The sequence below is a fragment of the Pseudophryne corroboree genome, assembly GCF_028390025.1.
Source record: "Pseudophryne corroboree isolate aPseCor3 chromosome 3 unlocalized genomic scaffold, aPseCor3.hap2 SUPER_3_unloc_47, whole genome shotgun sequence".
Lineage (NCBI taxonomy): Eukaryota > Metazoa > Chordata > Amphibia > Anura > Myobatrachidae > Pseudophryne > Pseudophryne corroboree.
Window position 1 is genome coordinate 246,091 of NW_026967538.1, and position 25,259 is coordinate 271,349.

The window sequence follows — 25,259 nt, forward strand, 5'->3', positions numbered from 1 at the left end:
AGGAATTGAATTTCGGTGGATTTGTGGATCAAATCAGAGGCTGCATGCTCTGTCCTATCCATGAGGTGTCTCTTAACGATGTGTTCATAGTGAGTATGAGTATAAGGAGCTTGAGCACTGCGGTGAACGTCTATCATCTTATTATAGGTTATGGTCATAACCTCTGGCAACACTCTTCCAATGTAACACAATCCCTCAGAGTTTGGGGCAAGCCACTTATAAGCCTTCCTCCCACATATGAAATAAGCATCATCGGGGAGAACATATGGGACAGAATATGACATTGCCATATTGCAAACTTTCCAAGTGAAAAATCCTATCCCTATCTCTCTCATCTGTTCAGTACACGTATCAGGCTGTATGATATGCGCACAGTACCCTGGTGATACTTCTCCAACCCACATGGTCTTACTTCCTAGAGTGTACCTATACCGGAAATACATTCCACTGTTGGCTATCTGGCATATAAGTTCAGAGTCTACGGGTGTCCTATCAGCTCTGTGTGCGAAAATGCCATGGTTTGGTTATTCCATGTCACTTCCCAATTTCCCGGCTTTCGGGAATTGGAAATGTTGAAACACACTAAGGATCTATCCACATGATATTGGTGGAGCTTCAGACTAGGGGGCTTAGAAATATTAAATTTCTTGTCCACCGGTCTCCCACCCCGTAATTCAAGTACCTCATCTATTGTTAAAGGGTACGGTACTGGTCCTGACTTGCTCTGACCTTAAGGTACTTGTGAGCACACCCAGCATTCTGTTTGGTTTAAAACCTTACCCACTAGTGAGTGATAGTCACTCAATGGATGACGGTCCATGTTGATATTAAGGCTGGATTGACATCTCTGGATGCACCCGTCCTCAACTATGTTTTCACAATTCCTACAAATACAATTTTCCTCAGCCAATAACCCTTCACAGTGCCTCCTAGTTTCATGACTACCAGATCGTTTTCTGATACTCGCCTTTGCTCTATGGATGTGTTGCTCTTGGAATTCTACAAATCCGTCCTTGCCATCAGAACCCATTCCAGATCCTTTCCGACCTCTCTGGTACTCTCACCGAAACAGACCGCTCTGGTCAACAACAGGGTCAACAGGAAAACCCAGAATGCAGTCTCTTGGAGAAAGTCCATTGCCTCTGTTCTTATTGATCTCATTGCTCAGGTGCCGTCTCAACAGTACTGTCTCTCAGCCTTCCCGGAACAGACACTCCAGTTATACGATTTTCTCTCTGAGTCAGCGACCTTTCTGTAGGGAACATAAATCTTGCATTACAATGTGTTTAACTGTTGTGTATTATCGGTTGTGTGAAGTAAACCATCCGTGAAAAATGAAAGAGAGAGAATAATAAAAAGAAATATTGTCAGATTTCCGTTCACCATCAGGCTGTCACACCATCATGTCTATCGGTATCTCTGCACAGTCTCCCTTCACCAGTATTTCCACTCTCCACCCTCTGTGCATGGACAGGCACAATGATGCTGGTGAGATATACTGGGTTTTGGGCAGACCTCTGAAAAGACCGAGTAGACATGTGTCGTTTGAGCTGTAAATCTGTCGGTGAACGTCAGAGATGAAGAGGAAACTTTTGAAGATAAATCACAGAGTTTACCTGGCCGCTACTGTATCTACAAGGAATGATCTACCAACTACATCAACTGTGACCTCAGGTTCACTTCCAAGGCTAGCAATCAACTTCACTGGCTGCAGACTACAGGTGCGGCCCCAAATTTTTCCTATGTGATCCCTGATCCCAATTACGTGTATCATAACTTTGCTCATTTTCTTGTCTAGGGGGTCGGTATATCTTATGTGTGCTTTTATAACTACAGTTTCGTGCGTAATGTCCTTCCTTCTGGCAGTTATAACATTTTACTACTTACGACTTACCATCAGGGGTCTGGGGTTTCGGCTGCTGTGGCTTTGTTGTCAGGGCTTTTATACTTACTGTCATCAGCTTATCCCGCTGTGACTCCCTGTGTTTAATGATGTTCCGATCGTGCTCGATAGCGGACTCTCTTAATGCAGCCACCGAGATACCTCTCCAATTAGGTTGAGTGGTTTGTACCCTTGTTCTCAACGTTTCTTTTAATCCATCCATTAATACTGACACAGCTACCTCCCTATGATGTACATTTTAGTTGACTCTACAATGTGAGGTGCTATTGTCTCTGCATAATGTACAGTACCATACTTACCTGTGGACACGACCTCACCTGTCCCTCCGCTAGGGCCCTTTGCTATTGCTCTTACTGGTTGGGCCGTGCCCACTTGGGTGTCTTGTATGGTGGCTGCTAGAGAGAGAGTGCTGATATCGTGCTGGGCTCATCTTCTTGCTCGCAGTCCTGAGGGAAGTTTAAGATGGGATACAACTTGCACGGGTTAGCATTAATACATTTATCAAGTTCACTCTTATCATATATTAGTATGCCATTGTCTGTAGCCACTTTCTCTCCTGTAATATACGGTGGTGGTGATGGTGCGGTTGCCATCAGTTTCCTGCTAGGTTTGGAACCGGCTGTGTAAGCTAGTTCCCTCTGTATATCACCCTCTTGTTGCCATAAATGTAAACAGTTTGAGTGTCTGATCCTTTCTTTTCGGGATTTTAACAGACATATCCTAATCCTTAAATTCTGCAACACCTCTGGATTAAAACTACCTATCCCAGGAAATGATGCTTTATCCCCCACAGTCATTCGTGTCCATTCATCACAAAAGGTCTCAGTGTGGGGACCATACTTCCCCCACATTACTAACCGAGCTGACCCGCTGGGTCTCATCTCTGCTGCCTGAACCCTGTCTGAGGAACGTCCCTGTGTTGTGCACTGGGCTTCCATTATGGACCTTTTTAACACTGGAAAACTGCCTAAAATGCTCCAAACACAGTAGTCTATGGTGGAAATCCTTAAAGTTCTTCACTAAACTTCTTCTGCTCCGAGTATCACGGATCCGCCCTTTTTAGCAGACACGTGTAGCCGTTGCAGGCCCTACTTCGGCCTATATCCCCTGGGCCTTTAGGAGTAACTTACCGTACCCAGTGAGTATCTGCCCCGGGAGATTTTCCTGAGAGACCAGCGAAAACTCCCTAAACCTTTATTTTACACAAATCATGCTTGTATGTGCTTCACACACTGCGTATGATGACAAGATTTACGCACAAATATGCAAACCTTCGTATCACGTTGCGCCGCGTATTGCTCACACAATCGTGTGGTCCAATCGTACCACTCATAGACACTTGCTATCTATAAGTGGTAGGATCAATGGAGTCTACACACTGTGCTCCAAAACAGCCGGAGTGTAATACCACGAAAAAAACCTTTAAAAATCACACTCCGTTGCACGTGTTCACCTAGACCGTGCTTACTACGTTCACCAAGTTTCACCAAGTTCACCAAGCGAGGTTCAATACAGTCATACCTTTTTCAGCCCACACTAACACTCTATAGTTTTCTGATAAGAAAAATATATTTTCCTGTTGACTGATAGCCTTTCCCAGAGGTAAATGCAGTAAAAGGATTTTATTTAAACTAAATCTTGGACGCTGAGCAATTTGTGCTATTATCGCATGGTTACCGTTTCGCGCCTAAACCAAACAATGCTATTGTGTGATTTGTACTTAGCGGTCGTACATGTACACGCCATGTGCGTATGCCTTTACGTTGCGTACGCAGTCCCATACGTTGTCCAAGACACGTGTACAAAGACCGTACGTCCGCAGTAATACAAATACCACACTTTTATAAATGTAAGCAATATTTACCTATAATCATTTACTTAACACCACACACAGTTTCTTCTGTATAAACCTTTATAACTAGGCCAGGCTGCATGTGTGTCTTACACGTACTTCCTTAAATATTAATTCTATATCTTTAACTAAATGGCAACAAATTTCTAAGCATGGGTCGAAATGGATCTAGTAATCAATGCTTATGGCAATAATGCGAGCAGGTATACAGAGTACAAAATACAGGTCTAAATGAATCTAGTAATCAAGAATTCCAATGGTATGATTCATATTGGATAGCTATCTTGCAGAACATACATTGATATAAACACACACATAATTATAATATTATATATATGTACCATTCACTGGTTTCCTGAGACTCATTTACCCATTAAGTGCTTCTAATTTGCATATGAATGCTATGTGCTTTTGGCTGTCTGTAAAGGTGGTTTTTCACTGCTAGGAAAAAGCAGTTACACAGGTTAATTTGCGTTGCAATGGCTATCTTATAGCAAGCAGAGTTAACTGAATCCTAGAGGTAAAGAAAAGAAAACTTTTTTTTTAATCTGTGTGTAATTCTTGCATCAGGTATTCATCTTACTATTAACTTTTCAATAGCCCCATCTGAAACTATTTGTAATTGACTATGGCATTGGGTTAAATAAATGCATTGGTAACTCATAAATGGTGATTTATTTTTGACCAGGGATGGCTGATTATTCCTGAGCAGACTGAAAATCAGCCATTTAGAAAAAATGACCTTCCCAAAATGGCTGCTGCTCCTCCCCCTTCCACATCCCTGAGGGTTACACAAAATGGTGGACAAGCCATGTGGTTAGTCCAAAATGGAGGACAGACCATGCGACTTCCTTTGTCACAAATAAATCACACACCATGCAAGCCCCTGAAGTTATTTTAGGCTTGAGTTAAAAATAGTACTATATCAAAGCTATGCAAACTTTTAAATATACTTTTAAACCTGCTTAAACAGATAAACAATCCAATCTGAATCAAACACAATATGACCCTTGAATCTTGTTTTGCAACAATAAAAATAAATTTTAGCATCTTAAATATTATGAGAAACGAATTGTCCCTTAAATTTCATATCAGCATCTTACTGATACCACAACAATACATTAACGTGGATGTTTTATCGTCAGCATTTTGCGATGCGTCCATCATTAGCTGGTCAATTACAGCCGCGTTTGCAATGTACAGTGCATCATTAAGAACGTGATATCCCATGAGAGCCGCCAATTGATAATGTCAATAATTATCTTTAAACACAAAGCTATACCTTTTAAATACACTTTTACCATAGAGCTGCTGCGACCGCTAGACTTGATACACACACTGCGTACTGTGTACGCTATTTGCGTACAGAGTCCCGTAGCTTATACGGACTTAGCGTACAAAACGCTGCACCGGGAGTACAGAGTACACACCGTGCGCACACACTTAATTGATAAACTTTAAACCTTGTTAGTGATACAATGCAATGATACGTTTATACTTTAAACCTTATGCAGCAAAGTACTGCAATGATGATACACTTTAAACCTCGTGCAGCGCTGACGGTACAAAGTACTCGCAGTGCGTACACTTTACCAATACACGTTAAAACCTTTATGCAGTTTGGCAATATAAGACACTTTAAACCTTAGCAGAGAAATGAGATCACCACACCGATATGTTGGAAACTGCTGGGTTCTGAGGCCACAGTGGATTAATTAGAAAAAGGGGATAACAATGCAGATTATACACTACAGGCTAACAAGATAAATCTAAACAGAATAATGGCTACAGAGAATGTACATATGTGAGAATTGTTCGCAAGCACAACCCGGCTGGTCCTCCGCTGGTCATACAGATAGCGTTCAGAGTCTTGTGTGACCAAGCCTGCTGCAAGCTCTCTTTATTCACTTCATCCAAAACAATACAATGGTCACTGTAATCCCTTTGTCTATTGGACACAGAGATGTATCTTTTCATTACAGGAGAGGTCATAGGTTGATTTGAAAAGGTGGGCGATGTCTATCTTAACTGCTTCTTGTGGGTGGTCTCCTCTGGATTCCCCCCGCATACATAATATACAGTAAATACAGTTTAAACCTATATTCTGCTTCTGCATCTAACTATCCTCAGGAACATGTGATCTTCCTCAAACCAACACCAGAATGTTTCCCTTAAAATACCCTACAGCTGATTACCAAACACCACCTTGTAACCTTGTTCTGTCCCCTCCTATCCTGTAAAGGTGAATCCCTTTGTTCAGTAACCATTTTAAACAGCTATTTCTTTCTGATGTGGTGCAGGGGGCCATGTGTACAATGTGCACTATTTGGGTTAAATATGTAATGTTCCGATAACCCTCTATGCGCTCACAAACTCCGCCGTAAATACCCCTACCACGCGCAGGTCCGCGGGAGCGATAATACGCAAATTGCGAATATGTGCACGCATGGCGGAACAAGTGCATGTGCAGCGGGCATGTGTGTGTGGTTAGTACATGGGGAATGTATTACAATATTTTCCGACTTTGACAGGCGCATTAAGTATCCCCCTCTATTGCATTGTATTCCCTGTTGTTTCCCGTCTTGATAACACTGGAAGAGATTCTTGATTGCTGCCTTCATTGTCCAGCGCAGGTGTAAACTATTCCCTACTTTTGAATGGGCTTTACACCCCGAGTTCTTCCACACTCTGGTAGACAAGTGGGAGTTACTGAAGATAGATCTCATGCCATGCCATCCCGTCAGAACAACAAAGTTCACGCGTACGGGTCAAGAACAAAGGATCCCAGGACAACCTTTGTGGATGTCAGTGAGATGGGAATTTCGTCTGGCCTATGTGTTTCCACTGATCGCCCTGTTACCCAGGATGATGCGAAATGCAAAACAGGAAAAGGGCGCCGTGATACTAATAGCTCCGGCTTGGCACAGAAGACATTGGTACACAGATCTGCAGAGGGTATCGATGGATGCTCCATTTCTACTCCATCAACGTCCAGATCTGCTGTCTCAGGGTCCTTGCTATTACAAGCACCTGGATCAACTGTCTTTGACGGCGTGGCTCTTGAGACTTCCATTCTGAAAGCAAGAGGATTCTCACAACTGCTAATTCAAACAATGCTTAAAGCAAGGAAACCATCCTCAGCTCGTATTTATCAACGAATATGGCAAGTCTATATTCAGTGGTGCAGTGACCGGAAATTTTACCCTAGGTCTTTCAGAGTTTCCAGAGTCCTAACATTCCTTCAGGCAGGAATGGACAAAGGACCACATGTGGCTTCCTTGAGAGTTCAGGTGTCAGCATTGTCTGTATGGTTCCAAAAGAAAATTGCTAACCTACAGGATGTTTGCACTTTCTTCCAGGAAACGCTTCACATCCAACCACCCTGCAGTGCCTTGGGATTTAAGTTTAGTCCTAAAGGCACTTCAAGTTGCTCCATTTGAACCACTACAGCAGGTGGATCATAAATGGTGGACAGCTAAAGCTCTCTTTCTACTGGTTGTTGCTTCAGCTAGAAGAGTGTCAGATTGAGGGGCATTATTATGTCGCTCCTTTTCTGATTTTTCATCCAGATAAGCGGTTCTTAGAACCAAATCTTGTTATCTTGCTACGGTGGAGTCTAAATTCCACCTTAACGAAGAAATTGTTGTCCCAGCCTTCCAAGGGCCGGACCTTTCTGTGGAATATGTATAATTGGACATAGTTCGTGCCTTAAGGATCTACGTGGATCATATCAGTGCCATCAGAAAGACAGACACTCTCTGTTCTCTATGGATTTTACAAGAGAGGATGGACTGCTGACAAGCAGACACTGGCGAGGTGGCTTCAGATGACGATTTCAGAAGCATATTCTCAAGCTGAACTCCCTATTCCGGCTAATATCTCTGTTCACCCTACACGTAAGGTAGGTCCATCATGGGCAGCACAACGTGGTGCTTCAGCTAAACAGATATGTAAGGCAGCCACATGGTCTTCCATTAACACATTCATTATACATTATGCCTTTGATACCTCAGAATGCTGAATTCAGGCGAAGGATTCTCCTGCCAATCAGGAGCCTCCCCACCACTAAATTTGCTTTAGGACATCCCAATGTTATCCTGTGGATATATAGATTGGTAAATGCTCAATTAGCTTAGTGATATCATTCAGGTGCTCGAAAGGAAGGGGTATTTCTGAGCAAGAAAAAAAGCAATTGTTTCCCCAGCACACTGAATGGATAACAGTAACCAGAAATAAATCCCACATGATAATAGAATTCAGAGATCTTCGTTACACATATTTGCGCAAATGTGTGGTTAAGCCCCAAAGCGATGCAATGAAATTTACCGAGCGAACGACTCGGAATGAGGGCCATAGTTCAGTCGCCCTCAGGGTACCTCTTTATTAAACTGAGGTGGGTTTATAGAAGTCTATATCCGCTGCAGACAGACCTAACTCCAATCAGAACTGACCTGCTATGTGTAAGTCTCTAGGCTTTATACCCTGCAAGGATACGCTAACATTGTCTTACCAGATATTACATTCAGGGGCTGTGATGCTGGGTACAGTAGTCCTTCAGTATAACATCATTTATCTTATCCTGGACAACTGTCCCCTTTCACCTACTTATGAACACAATACCCCAAACATCTTACCAGACAGTTTCCATCTGAGATACTGATAATAGGAACATATATCTATTATAATCAGCCAGCCTAAAACCTGTGTATACTCTTCCCACTCACTATGTCCTTCACAATAGGTCAAAAGTGAAAGACAACTGTGGATCTATGTTTCTAACTGGTGTCTAAAGCACTAATCCTAATAACATGTACATATATAGAGCAATGAGATTATACATATACAAACTGGAGATACACATGGACAAAATGGCATCTAAAAAGTATTTACAAATATCACCCCATACAGAAATAGATCAATGCGAGGGATCAATTGTAATGACCTAGAAGAAGGTCTATTCTCTAATATGACCTGTGTACAGCAGAGTAATAAATGTAATCACGCACACCTGGATGTCTAATTCTCCAAGTGTTATAGAGGTCAGATTCAGCTAATAAAGGGAGCATGAGGAAGCTGAGGAACGGGCGGCATTACTGGTCTGTTCATCAGTGGTGGAGGATCTATCAAGATGAGGGTCTGGAGCAAGAGTAACATCTCCCATAAGGAGAAGTGCAATTTCTTGTATCTAATTCTCCAAGTGTTATAGAGGTCAGATTCAGCTAATAAAGGGAGCATGAGGAAGCTACGGAACGGGCGGCATTACTGGTCTGTTCATCAGTAGTGGTGGATCTATCAAGATGAGGGTCTGGAGCAAGAGTAACATCTCCCATAAGGAGAAGTGCAATTTCTTGTAGCTTTTGATAAAAACAATACATAAGTAATCAGGGCTGTGTGGCATTAGGGCCATAGAGAGAAGTGAGGGGGACATATTTATAATGAATTTCCCAACTAGAATCCAATAGCTACCATTGCAATCCACCCACTTGCTGTCCAGGTGAAAGTGACAGGATCTATTAGAAAGGATGGCTACACCACAGGAGATAGAGCATGCTGGGTAGTTATTGGTAAACTGAGGGGGAGAGTGCAATGGAACATGTGATTCCTGAGTGGCTACCACCGCCGCCTTCTGGTCAGCGAAATATTTTAGTGAAAGACGTCTCTAACGAGGTGAATTAAGACCTTTTACATTAAGACTTAAAAACTTCACTGTGATAGAGATCAGATCATGGTATGAAACATCTAGGATCATCTGTGTAAAGTCCAATAGAGTCTGTAGGGCGTGTGCTTACTTCAAATCTATCAAGCAGAAAAAATAAAATAGGGAACAAAAATGGGAGACAAATAGAAATAGCGTCCATAAAGGAGCTAGCGATTCCATCACTTGGGAACCGTGACAGAAAGGTAGAAAAAGGTGGCGGTCGGGCCTAAAAGGGAAACCCACCGACTACCCCAAGTAGCCATACGAGAGTGCAAAATCTAGTCATCATAGTAACAATTGTACAAAGAAATATCAAATCTCAATGTATCCAAAGGAGGTAAAGGCCAAGAACATGGCCTGATATCCAATGTAGGTTCTACCAACACAGTTATAAGGGCAACAGGGTGTTAGACGAATCAGCCATGCTTTGCCTGAACACCCAAACATTCTAGAAAGGTATTATGAAAAGTAACAGTGGAAAGAATATCAGACCGTATACCATATAGCAATTAAATAGCACAGGAAATGAAGATAACGAGATTTATGGTAAGAACTTACCTTTGTTAAATCTCTTTCTGCGAGGTACCAGTGGCGGAACAAGCAAGCGGTGGGCCTAGGTGCGACAAAATGCTTTGGGCCCCCCCCCCCCATCCAAGACCACCCCAGGGGCAGTGCGCGCCGTAGGCGCGTGCAAAAATACATAGTGGCGTGGCTTTGTGGGGAAGGGGTGTGGCCACAAAATAATACCAACACAGTAGTCTCCATTATTCAAATTACGCCGCACAGTAGCACCACTACACCAGGTAGAGACCCTTTTACACCTTGCAGCGAACAGATTCCTCTTTTTACACATTACAGCAGACAGCGTGCCCTTTTTACACATTACGGCAGACAGCGTGCCCTTTTTAGACATGTCCTTAACGAGCCGACAGACCGCACGTTGGAGTATATATTAATATTTACTTATACAACCCATTAGACATTACTCAGGACTACATTGCATGTGCGTGAATGAGTAGGGCTATTGCAAAGTGCTCTGATAACTTATCATCCAGTATTGACGCTAGCTAGGGATGAGTTTCTCCTGACGTTAGATCATATATAGTATGCTACGACATCCATGCGTGGAGCCGTGACAGAGAATTCACCAGTGTATGGCGCTTCCTGCTTCCAAAATAGATTATGGAGTCTCTCCCGTACTCGAGGGGAGACCTTGTTTGGTAGTGTCCTGGATGATTTGGTGGGCAGCTGCCACAGGTGAGTTGTTTTTTCTGCCCTTTGTCCCTCCACAAAATAAAAAATCAGCCCATGTGGTACGAAAGAAGTAAAAGGTTTCCCTTTCTTTGCATATAGAGGTAGGGGAAGAGGTCCACCTCTTCAGGATCACAGGAGCAGAAATCATCTCCTGCTCCTGCCAAATCTACTGCATGACGCTGGGACTCCTTTGCGAGAGTCCGCCCCAGTGGGGGAGTGCCTGGCATTTTTCAGTCAGTTCTGGGTTCATTCTGGCCTGGACCCGTGGGTTTTACAAATAGTGTCCCACAGATGCGAACTGGAGTTCAAGGCGTTTCTCCACACCGATTTCAAATCGGCCTTACTAGTTTCTCTCCCAGACAGGGAGGTAGTAAGCGCAGCCATTCAAAATTGAGTCAGGATCAGGTCATTACCCTGATTCCCCTGTTCCAACAGGGAGTGTTTTTTTTTATTCAACCCTTTTTGTGGCTCCAAAGCCGGATGGCTCAGTCAGACCGATCCTATATCAAACATTTTTCATTTTCTACCTGAAGTAATTCAAATTCAGGATGGAATCTCTGTAGGCAGTAATCTCCAGTCTGGATAGACATAATGGATGCCTACTTACATGTTCACATTTATCCTCCAAGGATTGCCTGAGATTTTCAATTCAGTATTGTCATTACCAATTTTAGAAGTTGCCGTTTGGTCTATCCACGGCTCCGAGAATTCTCACCAAGGTAATGCAGAAAATGATGGTTCTCCTTCGCAAGCAAGGAGTCACTATTCTCTCGTACTTGGTAGATCTCCTAATAAAGGAGTGTTCCAAGGCCAGGTTGGTGCAGAACATTGTACTGTCCCTGACAGTTCTTCAACTACAGGGTTGGGTCATGAACTTCCCAAAGTCATACTTGATACCGATTGTCCTTTCTGGACATGATACTGGACACAGAACTACAGAGGTTTTCTTTCAGTGGAAAGGGCTCTGGAGATCCAGAGACTAGTTAAATAAATTTGGAAACCTGCAAGTATGTCTATCCATCAATGTATACGATTGCTGGGAATGATGGTTGCGGCCTGCGAGGTCTTACAGTTTAGCAGGTTCCATGCCAGTGTATTCCATTGGGACCTGTTAGGAGTCCGGATCCCACCTACACATGCTCTGGAGGATAATCCTGTTTTCCAAGACCAGAATCTCACTCCTGTGGTGGCTGCACAACTCTCACCTCCTAGTGAGGTGCAGGTTCAGGATCCAGGACTGGGCCCTAGTGACCACGGATGCAAGCCTCCGAGACTGGGAAGCAGACACACGGGGGGAAAACTTCCAAAGAATGGTCAAGTCAGGAAACTTGTCTCCACATAAACATTCTGGAGTTGAGAGCCATTTACAACTGCCTTCTACACATTTTCTTCAAGATCTACCCGTACTGATCCAGTCGGACGATGTAACAGCAGTAGCGTGTAAACGCCGTCAGGACGGAACGAAACACAGAGCTGGGAGGAAAAGCGTATAGGCGCTCTGTCAGCGATCTTCATTCCAGAAGTGGACGTCTGGGAAGCAGATTTCCTCAGCAAACACGATCTCCATCCAGGAGAGTGGGGCCTCCACCAAGAAGTCTTCACAGGGGTGACAAGTCATTGGGGAGTTCCTCAAGTAGACATGATGGCATCTCGTCTCAACTTGAAGCTTCAGAGATATGGTTCCAGGTCAAGAGACCCTCAAGCAATGGCAGTGGATGCACTGGTGACACCGTGAGGTGTATGTATTCCCTCCACTTCCTCTCAATCCAAAAGTTCTAAAGATCATAAGAAAAACAAAGATTTGAGCAATCCTCATTGTCCCAGACTGGCCAAGGAGGGCTTGGTATCCAGATCTACAGGAATTACTCATAGGAGATCCATGGCTTCTTCCTCCGGGCTAGGACCTGTTACAGCAGGGGCCAGGTGTGTATCAAGGCTTACCGCGGCTGTGTTTGACGGCATGGCGGTTGAACGCCAAATCCTAGCCATAAGAGTATTCCCAGTGAAGTCATTCCCACACTTATTCAGGCTAGAAAAGGGGTAACGTCTAAACATTACCACCGTATTTGGAGAAAATATGTTTCTTGGTGTGAATCCAAGAAGGCTCCTACGAAAGAGTTTCAGCCAGGACGTTTTCTCCATTTTCTACAAGCAGGTGTGGATGCGGGCCTAAAGTTGTGCTCAATTAAAATACAGATTTCACCCTTATCGGTTTTCTTTCAAAAACAATTGGCCTCCCTTCCAGAAGTTCAGACTTTCGGGAAAGGCGTGTTGCACATCCAACCTACATTTGTGCCTCCAGTGGCACCATGGGATCTTAATGTGGTGTTGCAATTCCTTTAATCACATTAGTTTGAACCTTTACGGAAGCTGGAGTTGTAGTTCCTCATTTGGAAAGTGTACATCCTGTTGGCATTGACATCTGCAAGGCGGAGGTCTGAGTTAGCGGCCTTGTCTCACAAGAGCCCTTGTTTGATCTTCCATGAAGATAGTGCAAAATTGAGAACTCAACATTTTCTGCCGAAGGTGGTTCCCTTTTCCCACATGAACCAACCTATTGTGGTGCTTGTGGCCACTGGCGCCTTCGTTGAGTCAAAGTTTCTGGATGTGGTCAGAACTTTGAAGATTTATGTCGCCAGAACGGCTCCGTTTGGGAAAACAGAGACTCTGTTTGTTCTGTATACTCCCAACAAGTTAGGTGTCCTGTTTCCAAGCAGACCATTGGCCCTCATTCCGAGTTGTTCGCTCGTTAGCTGCCTTTAGCAGTATTGCACACGCTAGGCCGCCGCCCTCTGGGAGTGTATCTTAGCTTAGCAGAATAGCGAATGAAAGGATAGCAGAATTGCTATTACATATTTCTTTGCCGTTTCTGAGTAGCTCCGGACCTACTCACAGATTGTGATCAGTTCAGTCCGTATAGTTCCTGGTTTGACGTCACAAACACGCCCTGCATTCGGCCAGCCACTCCCCCGTTTCTCCAGCCACTCCCGCGTTTTTCCCTGGCACGCCTGCGGTTTTTTGCAAATGCCGTGAAAATGCTGAGTTGTCGCCCAGAAACACCCACTTCCTGTCAGTCACACTACGATCACTCAAGCGTTGAAAAAGCTTCACTCGAGCTTGTGTAAATCTACTAAGTTCTTAATTAAATTACTAAGCGCATGCGCTGTGCGTACCATGCGCAGTTAGCAGAAAATTGCAGCTTAGCGAAAATCGGCAACGAGCGAACAACTCGGAATGACCCCCATTGTGCACTGGATCTGTGGTACGATTCAGCATGCTCATTACATGGCAGGTTTGCCATTACCGAATTCAGTGAAGGCCCATTCTACTAGAAAGGTGGGCTCATCCTGGGCTGCTGGCCAGGGGGTCTCGTCATTGCAATTTTGCTGAGCAGTTACTTGGTCAGGGTCAAACACTTTTGCAAAGTTTTACGAGTTTGATACCTTGGCCGATGATGACCTCAAGTTGGTCAATCGGTGCTGCAGAGTCACCCGCACTCTCCCGCCCGTTCTAAAGCTTTGGTATAACCCCATGGTTCTAATGGTGACCCCAGCATCCTCTGGGACGTATGAGAAAATAGGATTTTAATACCTACCGGTAAATCCTTTTCTCTTAGTCCGTAGAGGATGCTGGGCGCCCGTCCCAGTGCGTACTGTATCTGCAGTTATTAGTTGTAGTTGCACACATGTTGTGTGACGGTTATGGTCAGCCTGTTTCTGACATTATTCACGCCATTGGCTTGCGTTCTGTTGAATGCCACATTCTGCGGCATACTTGAGGTATGAGCTGGTAAGATGCTCACCATTGGTTTAACAATAAATCCTTTCCTCGAAATGTCCGTCTCCCTGGGCACAGTTCCTATAACTGGAGTCTGGAGGAGGGTCATAGAGGGAGGAGCCAGTTCACACCCTTTGAAAGTCTTAAAGTGCCCATGTCTCCTGCGGATCCCGTCTATACCCCATGGTTCTAATGGTGATTCCAGCATTCTTTACGAACTAAGAGAAAAGGATTTACCGGTAGGTATTAAAATCCTATTTTTTTTTATATCTTTCATTCATTTTTTGTCTTTCCAGGCTGACAATCAATTGCCTTATGTCATGCATATTGAAAAATCTCTCTCTAATAAAAATAATAAAAGTTGTTTTAAGTTATTCATGAAACATAAAGAAAAGAGTGTGCCACACATTAAGGCTTCTTTAGATATAAGCCCACTAGCGTTTTTTTCTAAACCCCCTAACCAGTCATTGCAATTTGCTTAAATGGCGCACCTCCAACCAGATTAGCTAATCTTTGGTATTAACACTTTCGGATTATTCCCTCTATCGGTTGGTTCATACATAGAAGGATCATAAAACAATTATCATTTGGGCCTGTGCATAGTCCCTCAGACTTAACGTCTTCCCTGGAAATACTTGTGGATGGAGCCCTTCATTCACTTTGCCAGGATTCAAGGGTGGTCAGTCTGTTGAAATCATAGCACTACATTTTGGCCACCGTGCTCGATCCTAGGTTTAAAGCCTACGTTGTATCTCTCTTTCCGGACACAAGTCTGCAGAGGTGGAAAGACCTGCTGGTGAGAAAATTGTCAACTCAAGCGGAACGTGACCCGCCAACAGCTCCTCCTTCATTTTCTCCAGCAACTGGGGCTGCGAGGAAAAGGATAACATTTCCGAGCCCACTCGCTAGACACAAAAGTAACAATACAAGTGACACATTAACAGGAAATTGTTTCTGTCACCATAGCGACAATTATCTGGAAATAAGATAATACACAGACACATAAAAAGACTCAACGGAAATCTTTTGTTTTTAAACAACTTTATTTCATATCTTTAATACACAGATTTTTCTCTATATTTTAAACTTAAAAAATACTTTACTCTGCACAACATGGATAAAATATCCTTTAAAGCACAGAAACAATTCAAGTTACATTATAGTATTGCAGGTAAGTAAAACAGATACATATCAGGAGAGCCAAAACCCTATGGGGGTCATTCAGACCCAGCCGCAATAGCGGCCCACAGCAGTTTGGTGGTGGTGACAAAATGCACATGCGCAGCGGCCGCGCAGACACACACATTGCGGCCGCATCCCTGAGGGGTGAACGCGGGCAGGCCAGGACCATTTTCCAGGGGCTGCGTGATGTCACATCTGCGATCATCTCTGATTAACCCCCTATAACAGTGTTTTTCAACCACTGTGCCGTGGCAGACTAGTGTGCCCTGAGCAGTCTCCAGGTGTGCCGCCATAGGAGCACAGCCAGGCCCGTCAGTGTTTTGCAGCTACTGTGACCTTGGAACGATCAAGACTGGTGGGTTTAGTGGTTGCAGAGCCAATTCTAATTTTGGGCCCAGGCAGTGTTGGGCTCTTCTGGCTTTCTGAGATGTGGCTCAGGCGTTACCTACTGAGAAGCTGCGACATGACATCCTAGGACACGCAGCTGCACCATGCATCGCCATTATATTTGAGTGCCTTGGCAATATTTAAATCTTGTTCAGTGTGCCGTGAGTTGTAAAAGGTTGAAAATCTCTGCCCTATAAGCTTCCAGAGTGCACCTCATATCTCATCTTTTCCAAGTTACTACAAATGATACGAGATCGGTAGCAGCACTACTTTCAGGATTATTACACAGAACACACATAAAGGCTGACACAGCAAATAACAGTAACACATACAAGGGATTAATTAGAAATAAGGAAGCATAATCATCATTAAGTCTAATTATCAACTGGTTCTGTGCAGGACCCATACACTTCTTTACTGCCTCCAGCAGCCCCTGGTACTGTACTGCGGCCACCCACCCTGTCTCCTCCCACTACTGCCACCCGCCCTGTCTCCCCCCACTACTGCCACCCGCCCTGTCTCCCCCCACTACTGCCACCCGCCCTGTCCCCCCCCCTACTGCCACCCGCCCTGTCTCCTACCACCCTGTTTTCTCCCACTACTGCCACCCACCCTGTCTCCCCCCAACTGCCACCGCCATCTCCACCACTACTGCCACCGCCTTATCTCCCCCAACTACTGCCACCACCCCTGCCCCCCCCCCCCACTACTGCTACCCACCCTGTCTCCCCCCACTACTGCCACCACCATGTCTCCTTCCACTCCTGCCACCCACCCTGTCTCCCTCCAACTGCCACCGTCATCTCCACCCCTACTGTCACTGCCTTATCTCCCCCAACTACTGCCACCGCCCCATCTACCCCAACTGCCACCCACCCCGTCTTCCCCCACTACTGCTACCCGCCCCGTCTCCCCCCACTACTGCCACCGTTCTGTCTCCCCCAACTACTGTCACCGCGCTGTCTTCCCCCATTACTGCCACCCGCCTTGTCTCCCCCCACTACTGCAACCACACCATCTCCCCCCAACTGTCACCCACCCCACCACCCCCACTTCTGCCACCACCCCATCTCCCCCCTGACATCTCCGCACTGTTTGGGGATTCTTAGTACTGCTGGTAACAGTCCTTCATCTGCAGGTGGAAGAAAGCAGGGCAGTAAGGAGGCAGAAGCTGCTTCTGGTGCCATGGACCCTGGTCATGGTGGACTGAGTCAGTAAGATTATGTAATAGTCACCATCTTACAGGCAGCCAGTGAAGGGAGCAGAGAATGGGTGTTATGTGACAGGAACGGGCTGGTTAGGTAACAGCATGGCTGCTGCATTCTGTACAAGCTACAAGCGGTGCAATTCTTTTGCTGGGAGACCCAGGTAGAGGACATTGCTGTAGTCTACGCATGATGCTACAAGTACATGTATGACTGTAGGTAGATCTTCTGAGGGAATTACGTGCTGGAGTCTGGCTATGTTCTTCAGATGAGGATCTGATAGACATCAGTATCTGCCACAAAGTGTCACTCCACCATCCAGGACACCAAGATTCCGCAACATGATCAGCATTATGTAACTCTGAACCCCTAAGTGTAAGTCTGGTTGGTTTGCAAAGCTGAGCTGTAGCCCTGTCCTTTGTTGGTGAGCTTCTACCATAAAGACCTGTTTCACCAGGACTGAGTCACAGCCAACTGGCATCACCCACACCTGGAGCTCAGCTAGACAACCATTTAGGATTGGGACTGGGTTCTCAGTACCTGGAGCAAAAGATAGGTCATCTGCATAGCAGTGGTAGATGATGGCATGACATCTGATTATTTCACCCAGTGGTAGTACGTATATTGCAAAAAACATAGGAGAGAGGATAAGAAACTTGAAGAACGCATGGAAATAAGTATACTCCAGAAGATTAAAATTGTTCCTCACCTGAGTGATGTCTACTGTGTGCAACAAGAGCTGATTTATTTCTCAGAGTATGAAAATGACCTCTCACCTGTGTGACTTTGCTGATGTGTAACAAGATTTGATTTTTGTGTATAACATTTCCCGCACACAGAACAAGAAAATGGCTTCTCACCTGTGTGACTTTGCTGATGTGTAACAAGTTGTGATTTCTGTGTAAAACATTTCCTGCACTCAGAGCAAGAAAATGGCTTCTCACCTGTGTGACTTCTGTTATGTCTAACAAGAGCTGATTTGTGTGCAAAACATTTCCCACACTCAGAACATGGAAATGGCCTCTCACCTGTGTGACTTCGCTGATGTATAACAAGATGTGATTTTTGTGTAAAACATTTCCCACACACAGAGCAAGAAAATGGCTTCTCACCTGTGTGACTTCTGTTATGTATAACAAGATCTGATATCCTTGTAAAACATTTCCCACACTCAGAGCAAGGAAATGGCTTCTCATCTATGTGACTTTTCTGATGTCTAACAAGTTGTAATTTCCGTGTAAAACATTTCCCACACTCAGAACATGGAAATGGCCTTTCACCAGTGTGACTTTGCTGATGTGTAACAAGATGTGATTTGCAGGTAAAACATTTCCCACACTCAGAGCAAGAAAATGGTTTCTCACCTGTGTGACTTCTGTTATGTCTAACAAGAGCTGATTTGTGTGCAAAACATTGCCCACACTCAGAACATGGAAATGGCTTTTCACCTGTGTGACTTCGCTGATGTGAAACAAGATGTGATTTGCAGGTAAAACATTTCCCACACTCAGAGCAAGAAAATGGTTTCTCACCTGTGTGACTTCTGTTATGTATAACAAGATATGAATTCAGTGAAAAACATTTCCCACACTCAGAACATGGAAATGGCTTCTCACCTGTGTGACTTCGTCGATGTATAGCAAGATGTGATTTGCAGGTAAAACATTTCCCACACTCAGAACATGGAAATGGCTTCTCACCTGTGTGACTTCTCTGATGTTTAACAAGATCTGATTTGTATGTAAAACATTTCTCACACTCCAGACATATCAGTGGCCTTTCACCTACCTTACCTGTGTGTGGGTTAATAGGCTTTGTGTTCTGTGTAAAACATCTTGCATCTGTAGAACAGGGAAACACTGTATCTACTGTCAGAGCTGTAACAGATGCACCAATATCAGAGTGATCAGGAGAACATTTCCCAGGATCAGAGGGATCAGCTGATAGAGCTGGATGTATAATTGGGGTAATGGGGTTATCTCCTGGAGAATCCTGTCTACTGTCATTATCTTTTATGTCACAATCCGGGGATAACATTAGATGTCCTTCTGAGATATTTCTGCTTGTGTGTCCATCTGCTGGAAATAAAATACATTATGGAAATGTGACATTTTCTGGAACAATATTAATCTTGTCAACAATAGGATAAGACGACTCTCTGGGACACTTAATTGTAAATGTGTGGGTATAATAAAACATAACTTTTAATGAAGGCTTTATAATATTGTGTCTCAATCATTGTGTCCACCCTCCTGAGAATACTCACAATAACAAATATAATATTATAATAAGACTTAGATATACCTCTCTCTTATAACTAACCATGAAACATCAATAGAGATGTAGTCACTCGCCAAGTCCTATGTCAGCACCAATGTAAAACAATAGATGGGGAACATATCGTAGACTCTAGATGAACAATAACATCAGTCATATGAGCTGATAGATCAGAGAAATGTCTCCTAACGTTACTCCTGGAAGCATTGGTAAGGTAGCATTCCTTTATGTGTGTGCTCATACGCTGGTAAGCCTGTACACGTGTTACTCACCCTTATATAAGGTATATTGCTACAGCAGAGTAGGTGTGGAACAAGGTACTTTACATGCAATACACCATATGATACCCTGTAATCATCATCATCCTCTGCTAGGTTATAATCTACTTTCTCTTACGTCCTAGAGGATGCTGGGGTCCATTTAGTACCATGGGGTATAGATGGGTCCTTTGGGAGCCACTGGCACTTTAAGAGTTTAATAGTGTGGACTGGCCCCTCCCTCTATGCCCCTCCTACCAGACTCAGTTTAGAAAATGTGCCCTGAGGAGCCGGTCACAGCTAGGGGAGCTCTTAGGAGTTCTCTTAGTTTTTTATTTTCTAGAGTTAATTAGGTTGCAGGAAGGCTGCTGGCAACAGCCTCCCTGCTTCGTGGAACTTAGGGGGGAGAAGGAACCAACTTCATGAAGAGTTAATGGTTCTCTACTCCGCTGACAGGACACTGAGCTCCTGAGGGTGCTGATCACAAGCCCTCGAGGCGACTGCTCACTCCCGCAGCACGGCCGCCACCCCCTAATAAAGCCAGAAGAAAGAAGAGTGCTGAGTACAGCGCCGGCGTCCCGGTTAGCAGCAGGGTATGGCGGTACAAGGGTGGGAGCGCAGCTCTGACAGGCAGCACTCCAGGAAGGCTCAGCAACCCACAGTGTAGGTGTTTTGAGGGGTGTCCTGAGCCAGCGCGGATAAACCCTACACTGGTCACACAGCTAACAGGCGCTAATCCCCCTGTTATCACTAAAATCCTCAGGCCAGTATAAACAAATTAGTTCGGGAAACCGCACGCCATTACAAGGGGCGGGGCTTCCTCTCAGAGAGGATCCAGCACTCACCAGCGCCATTTTCTCCCTGCAGATCCTAGGAACTAGGACACTGACAGGGAGCGCTGCCATCCATATTAAAGTCAGCACCGGCTTTTATCATAACTGCCTACAGGGGCGCTGTGTGGCTGCTCCTTATACTCTGTGACTCTCTGCAGGTACTCTGGGGGAAACTGTGTCTGACATTTTCCTGTGTGTGTGTGTGTGTGTGTGTCCACATTACCATGTCTAAGGACTCTGTGTCCTGTGCTGCAGAGTGTGTATCTTCTCCTGAGGAGTCTATTCCATGTACTCAGGACTGCAATGTGCTGTCTCAGCCTTCTGAATCCAAACCCCCATGGGTGGATACTTTAAGGGGAATGATATCCCAGATTTCAACAAGGATGTCACATACTGAGAAACAGACGCAGGTTTTGAGACAATCTGTAGTGGGTATGAAGTATTCAGCTCCCACTACTTCATCTAAAACCCCACCTACATACCCAAAAAATGTACACTTGCCCAGATAATGAAAGCTGACACTGATACCGACTCTGATACAGGGGACGGTGATGGGGATATGCAGGGGGGGGGGGAATGCATCCATTGCTAAAGGGGTGCAGCTAATGATTGAAGCCATTAGGGATGTTTTGCATATTTCTGAGAAGGTTCCGGAACAAGTAGAGGAATCTTATATTACAGTAAATAAGAAGTCCTCGCTTACCTTCCCTGCTTCTAAGGAGTTAAACTCTATGTTTGAAAAATCCTAGAAAAACCAAGAGAAAAAATTCCAGATCCCTAAAAGAATTCTCATTGCTTTCCCTTTCCCTGAAGAGGATAGGAAGAAGTGGGAAAACCCACCTATAGTAGACGCTTCTGTATCTAGGCTGTCTAAAAAGGTGGTTTTACCTGTCCCTGGTTCAACCGCCTTAAAGGAGCCGGCTGACCGCAAGATTAAGACTATGCTCAAATCACTCTACACTGCTACAGCTGTGGCTTTAAGGCCCACTATTGGTCAGGCATCTTACTAGAGGACTTAGATACTATGAATAGGAGTGACATTGACTTGTTTTTACGTCACATACAGGATTCTGCAGGTTTCATGGTGGAGGCCATGAAGGACATTGGCCTGCTACTTCCATGGCTCTCTCGGCACACAGAGGACTCTGGCTACGCCAATGGACTGCGGATGCAGAATCCAAGAAAAGTGTGGATAACCTGCCATTCACAGGTCAAGCACTATTTGGGTACGCATTGGGTGCGTGGATTTCCACGGCGACTGCGGGTAAGTCGACATTTCTTCCCTCCGCAGCAGACCCAGCTAGGAAATCCTATCCTACACCTACACTGCAGTCCTTTTGGACTGCAAAATTAAAAAAAATCAAAACCCCCTCCCACCTTCTTTAGAGGAGGTTGGGGAAGATAAAAAAAACTTGCACCAACAGGTTCCCAGGAACAGAAACCAGGTTCTGCTTCTTCCAAATACTCAGAATGACGGTGGACCTCTCAGCCTGGATATCAGGCAGGTGGGAGTGAGACTAAAAGATTTCAGTCATGTCTGGGTGTCATCATGCCTAGACCCCTGGGTAACAGATATTGTTACCCAGGGGTACATACTGGAGTTCAGGAACTCCCACCTCACAGATTCTTCAAATCAGGCTTACCAGCTTCGCTGACAGAAAGTGCTATCCTACAGGAAGCCATTCAAATATTGGTACAAACAAATGTCATTGTTCCAGTTCCACCTCACCCAAAAACCAAGGGTTATTACTCAAACCTGTTTGTGGCCCCAAAACCAGACGGTTCGGTAAGGCCCAGATTGAACCTGAAGTCATTGAACCACTACTTGAGGGTTTTGCAATTCAAGATGGAGTCTCTGAGAGCGGTGATCTCAGGTCTGGAGGAGGGTGAATTCTTAGTATCCCTGGATATCAAGGATGCGTACCTTCACATTCTGATCTGGCCACCTCACCAGGCCTATCTACGGTTTGCTCTACAGGACTGTCACTATCAGTTCCAGACATTGCCATTTGGCCTCTCCACAGCACCTAGGGTGTTCAGCAAGGTCATGGCGGAGATGATGCTCCTCCTACGCAAACAGGGAATGAACATAATTCCATAACTGGATGATCTGCTGATAGAGGCATCTTCCAAGGAGAAGTATTGCGCTCACAACTCAACTACTCTGGGACCATGGGTGGATCCAGTACCTTCCAAAGTCACATTTGGAACTGACAGGGAGACTGCCCTTCCTGGGGATGAAATTTGACACGGAAGAGCAGAGGGTGTTTCTACCGGTGGAGAAAGCGTTGGTGATCCTATCAATGGTCCGGGATGTCTTGAAACCTCCCCAGGTATCAGTTCATCAGTGCATTCGCCTTCTGGGGAAGATGGTATCCTCCTACGAGGCTCTACAATACAGAAGATTACATGTACGTTTTTTTTCAGCTGGATCTCCTGGACAAGTGGTCGGGATCGAATCTTAACATGCACCAGCGGATATTCCTATCACCGAAAGCCAGAACTTAACTACTCTGGTGGCTGCAAACTTCTCACCTGCTCGAGGGCCACAGGTTTGGGATTCAGAATTGGATTCTTCTAACCACGGATGCAAGCCTCAAAGGTCGGAGAGTAGTCACCCAGGGGGAAAACTTTCAAGGAAAATGGTCAAGCCAGGAATCGGTCCTTCCAATAAACATTCTGGAACTAAGGGCCATATACAATGGCCTTCTACAAGCAGCTTATCTTCTGCAAGATCGAGCCATTCAGGTTTAGTCGGACAACGTCACAGCGGTGTCCTACATAAACAGGCAAGGTGGAACGAAGAGCAGGGCTGCAATGTCAGAGGTAACAAGAATCCTCCTCTGGGCAGAAAGACACTCGCTGGCACAGTCAGCGATCTTTATTCCGAGAGTGGCCAACTGAGAAGCGGACTTCCTCAGCAGACACGATCTCCATCCAGGAGAATGGGGCCTCCAACTGGAGGTATTCACAGAGGTAACACGCCGATGGGGTGTACCTCAGATAGACATGATGGCATCTCACCTCAACAAGAAGCTTTAGAGGTACTGTTCCAGCTCACGAGACCCACAAGCAGTGGCGGTGGATGCCCTGGTGACTCCGTGGGTGTTCCAGTTAGTGTATGTATTCCCTCCACTTCCAATCATCCCAAGGATTCTCAAACTAATAAAAAGATCAAGAGTTCCGGCGATCCTCATTGCTCTGGACTGGCCACGGTGGGCTTGGTACGCGGATCTTCTGGCATTCCTGCAGGAGGTTCCGAGGCCTCGTCCTCTTCGCGAGGACCTTCTACTGCAGGGGCCATCTGCCTATCAAGACTTACCGCGGCTACGTTTGACGGCATGGAGGTTGAACGCCAGATCTTAGCTCGGAAGGGCATTCCAAATAAGGGTTATTCCTACTCTGATCCAAGCTAGGAAGGGGGTAATGTCTAAGCATTATGCTAGAAAATAAATGTTGTGGAACCGCACTAGTCTAACAATAATATTGAAATATAATGAGAAAATGAAAAGACCAATATATATGCAGTTAATGAATGATTCTTAAACTGCTGGTGATTGGCGGTGCTCCCAGGAATTTTGTAGGTTAGACTACAATAAAAGGAGAGAAAAGACAAAAAACCCTTGTTTGGGAGCACTCCTTAGTAAAGATCGGATTATGAGTGGTGAAAGGAAATAAAATAAAACTTAACCTTTATTTATTTCTTGAAGATAAAAGTTGAAGTAAATAATACTGAATATAATTGTAACAAAAAAATGGTGTCTATAATAAAAGAACTTGTGGACTAATAAAAACACTTGTTGACCTTTTTAACATATGAGGTACAAGATGATTGAAAGAGGTGAAAATATCAAGCGACAATGATATGTTATATATCTGTATATACGTTAAAAGTATATATGGTGTATGTTATGTATGGATGCCGTGTAGTACCGAATGGTATCAAAGGCATCAAGAAAAATCATCACTGAACATGCCCAAAATGTAGATGTACCTGGTAGTGTGGTTGTAGTGTAGAACTGGAGATAGAAATACCAAAAAGGTAAGAGAAAAATGGGAGAATAAGTCAGAGGTTATATATTAGTGAAAAAGGGCCCACTGCACCTGGTATTCTCAGGAGGTTTCCCTTCCGGATACTGACCAGGCCATGCCTGCTTAGCTTCCGAGATCGGACAAGATCGGGCGTATTCAGGGTAGTATGGCCGTGGGCCGAATGTTGGAATTAAATGACAAAGGAAGATCACTGCTACTATCTGTACCATACGTTATTCAGAGAAAAATATATTCAATACGTTTTTCCAGAGGCAAAAGTGTGATGAAGGGATATTATTCTTGAAAAAGGGGCCCACTGCACCTGGTATTCTCAGGAGGTTCCCCTTCCTGATACTGCCCAGGCCATGCCTGCTTAGCTTCCGAGATTGGACAGGATCGGGCGTATTCAGGGTAGTATGGCCGTGGGCCAAAATGTGAGAAGGTAATGGAGAAACCACACTCTGCTGGCTGTACTTCACATATAATGAAAAAATTGTTCTGAGATGGTATTTCCAGATAGGAGTGTGTGTTGGTGATAGAGAAATATTGATTGGGGGAGATGAAGAGAGACGAAAAAGAAAAAAAGGGGGAAAAAAGAAAGA

At 44.7% G+C, this 25,259-nt stretch overlaps 2 protein-coding genes and 3 pseudogenes across 2 annotated transcripts in view; 1 reads left to right on the forward strand and 4 right to left on the reverse strand.

Moving 5' to 3' along the window:
• The window catches only part of LOC134984282 (gastrula zinc finger protein XlCGF26.1-like), a 265,738-nt pseudogene that overhangs the window by 212,132 nt on the left and 28,347 nt on the right, over nucleotides 1–25,259 (reverse strand).
• Nucleotides 1–25,259, forward strand: part of LOC134984283 (zinc finger protein 271-like) — a 162,797-nt gene that overhangs the window by 61,655 nt on the left and 75,883 nt on the right. The gene's annotated exons all lie outside the window — the stretch shown is intronic.
• Nucleotides 17,809–19,034, reverse strand: LOC134984281 (gastrula zinc finger protein XlCGF17.1-like; the record flags this gene model as incomplete). The annotated part of the gene is made up of 1 exon (XM_063949905.1): nucleotides 17,809–19,034. A coding segment is annotated over one exon (1,032 nt), but the record flags the coding sequence as incomplete, so codon positions are not given.
• Nucleotides 24,718–24,835, reverse strand: LOC134984298 (5S ribosomal RNA; annotated as a pseudogene).
• Nucleotides 24,968–25,085, reverse strand: LOC134984299 (5S ribosomal RNA; annotated as a pseudogene).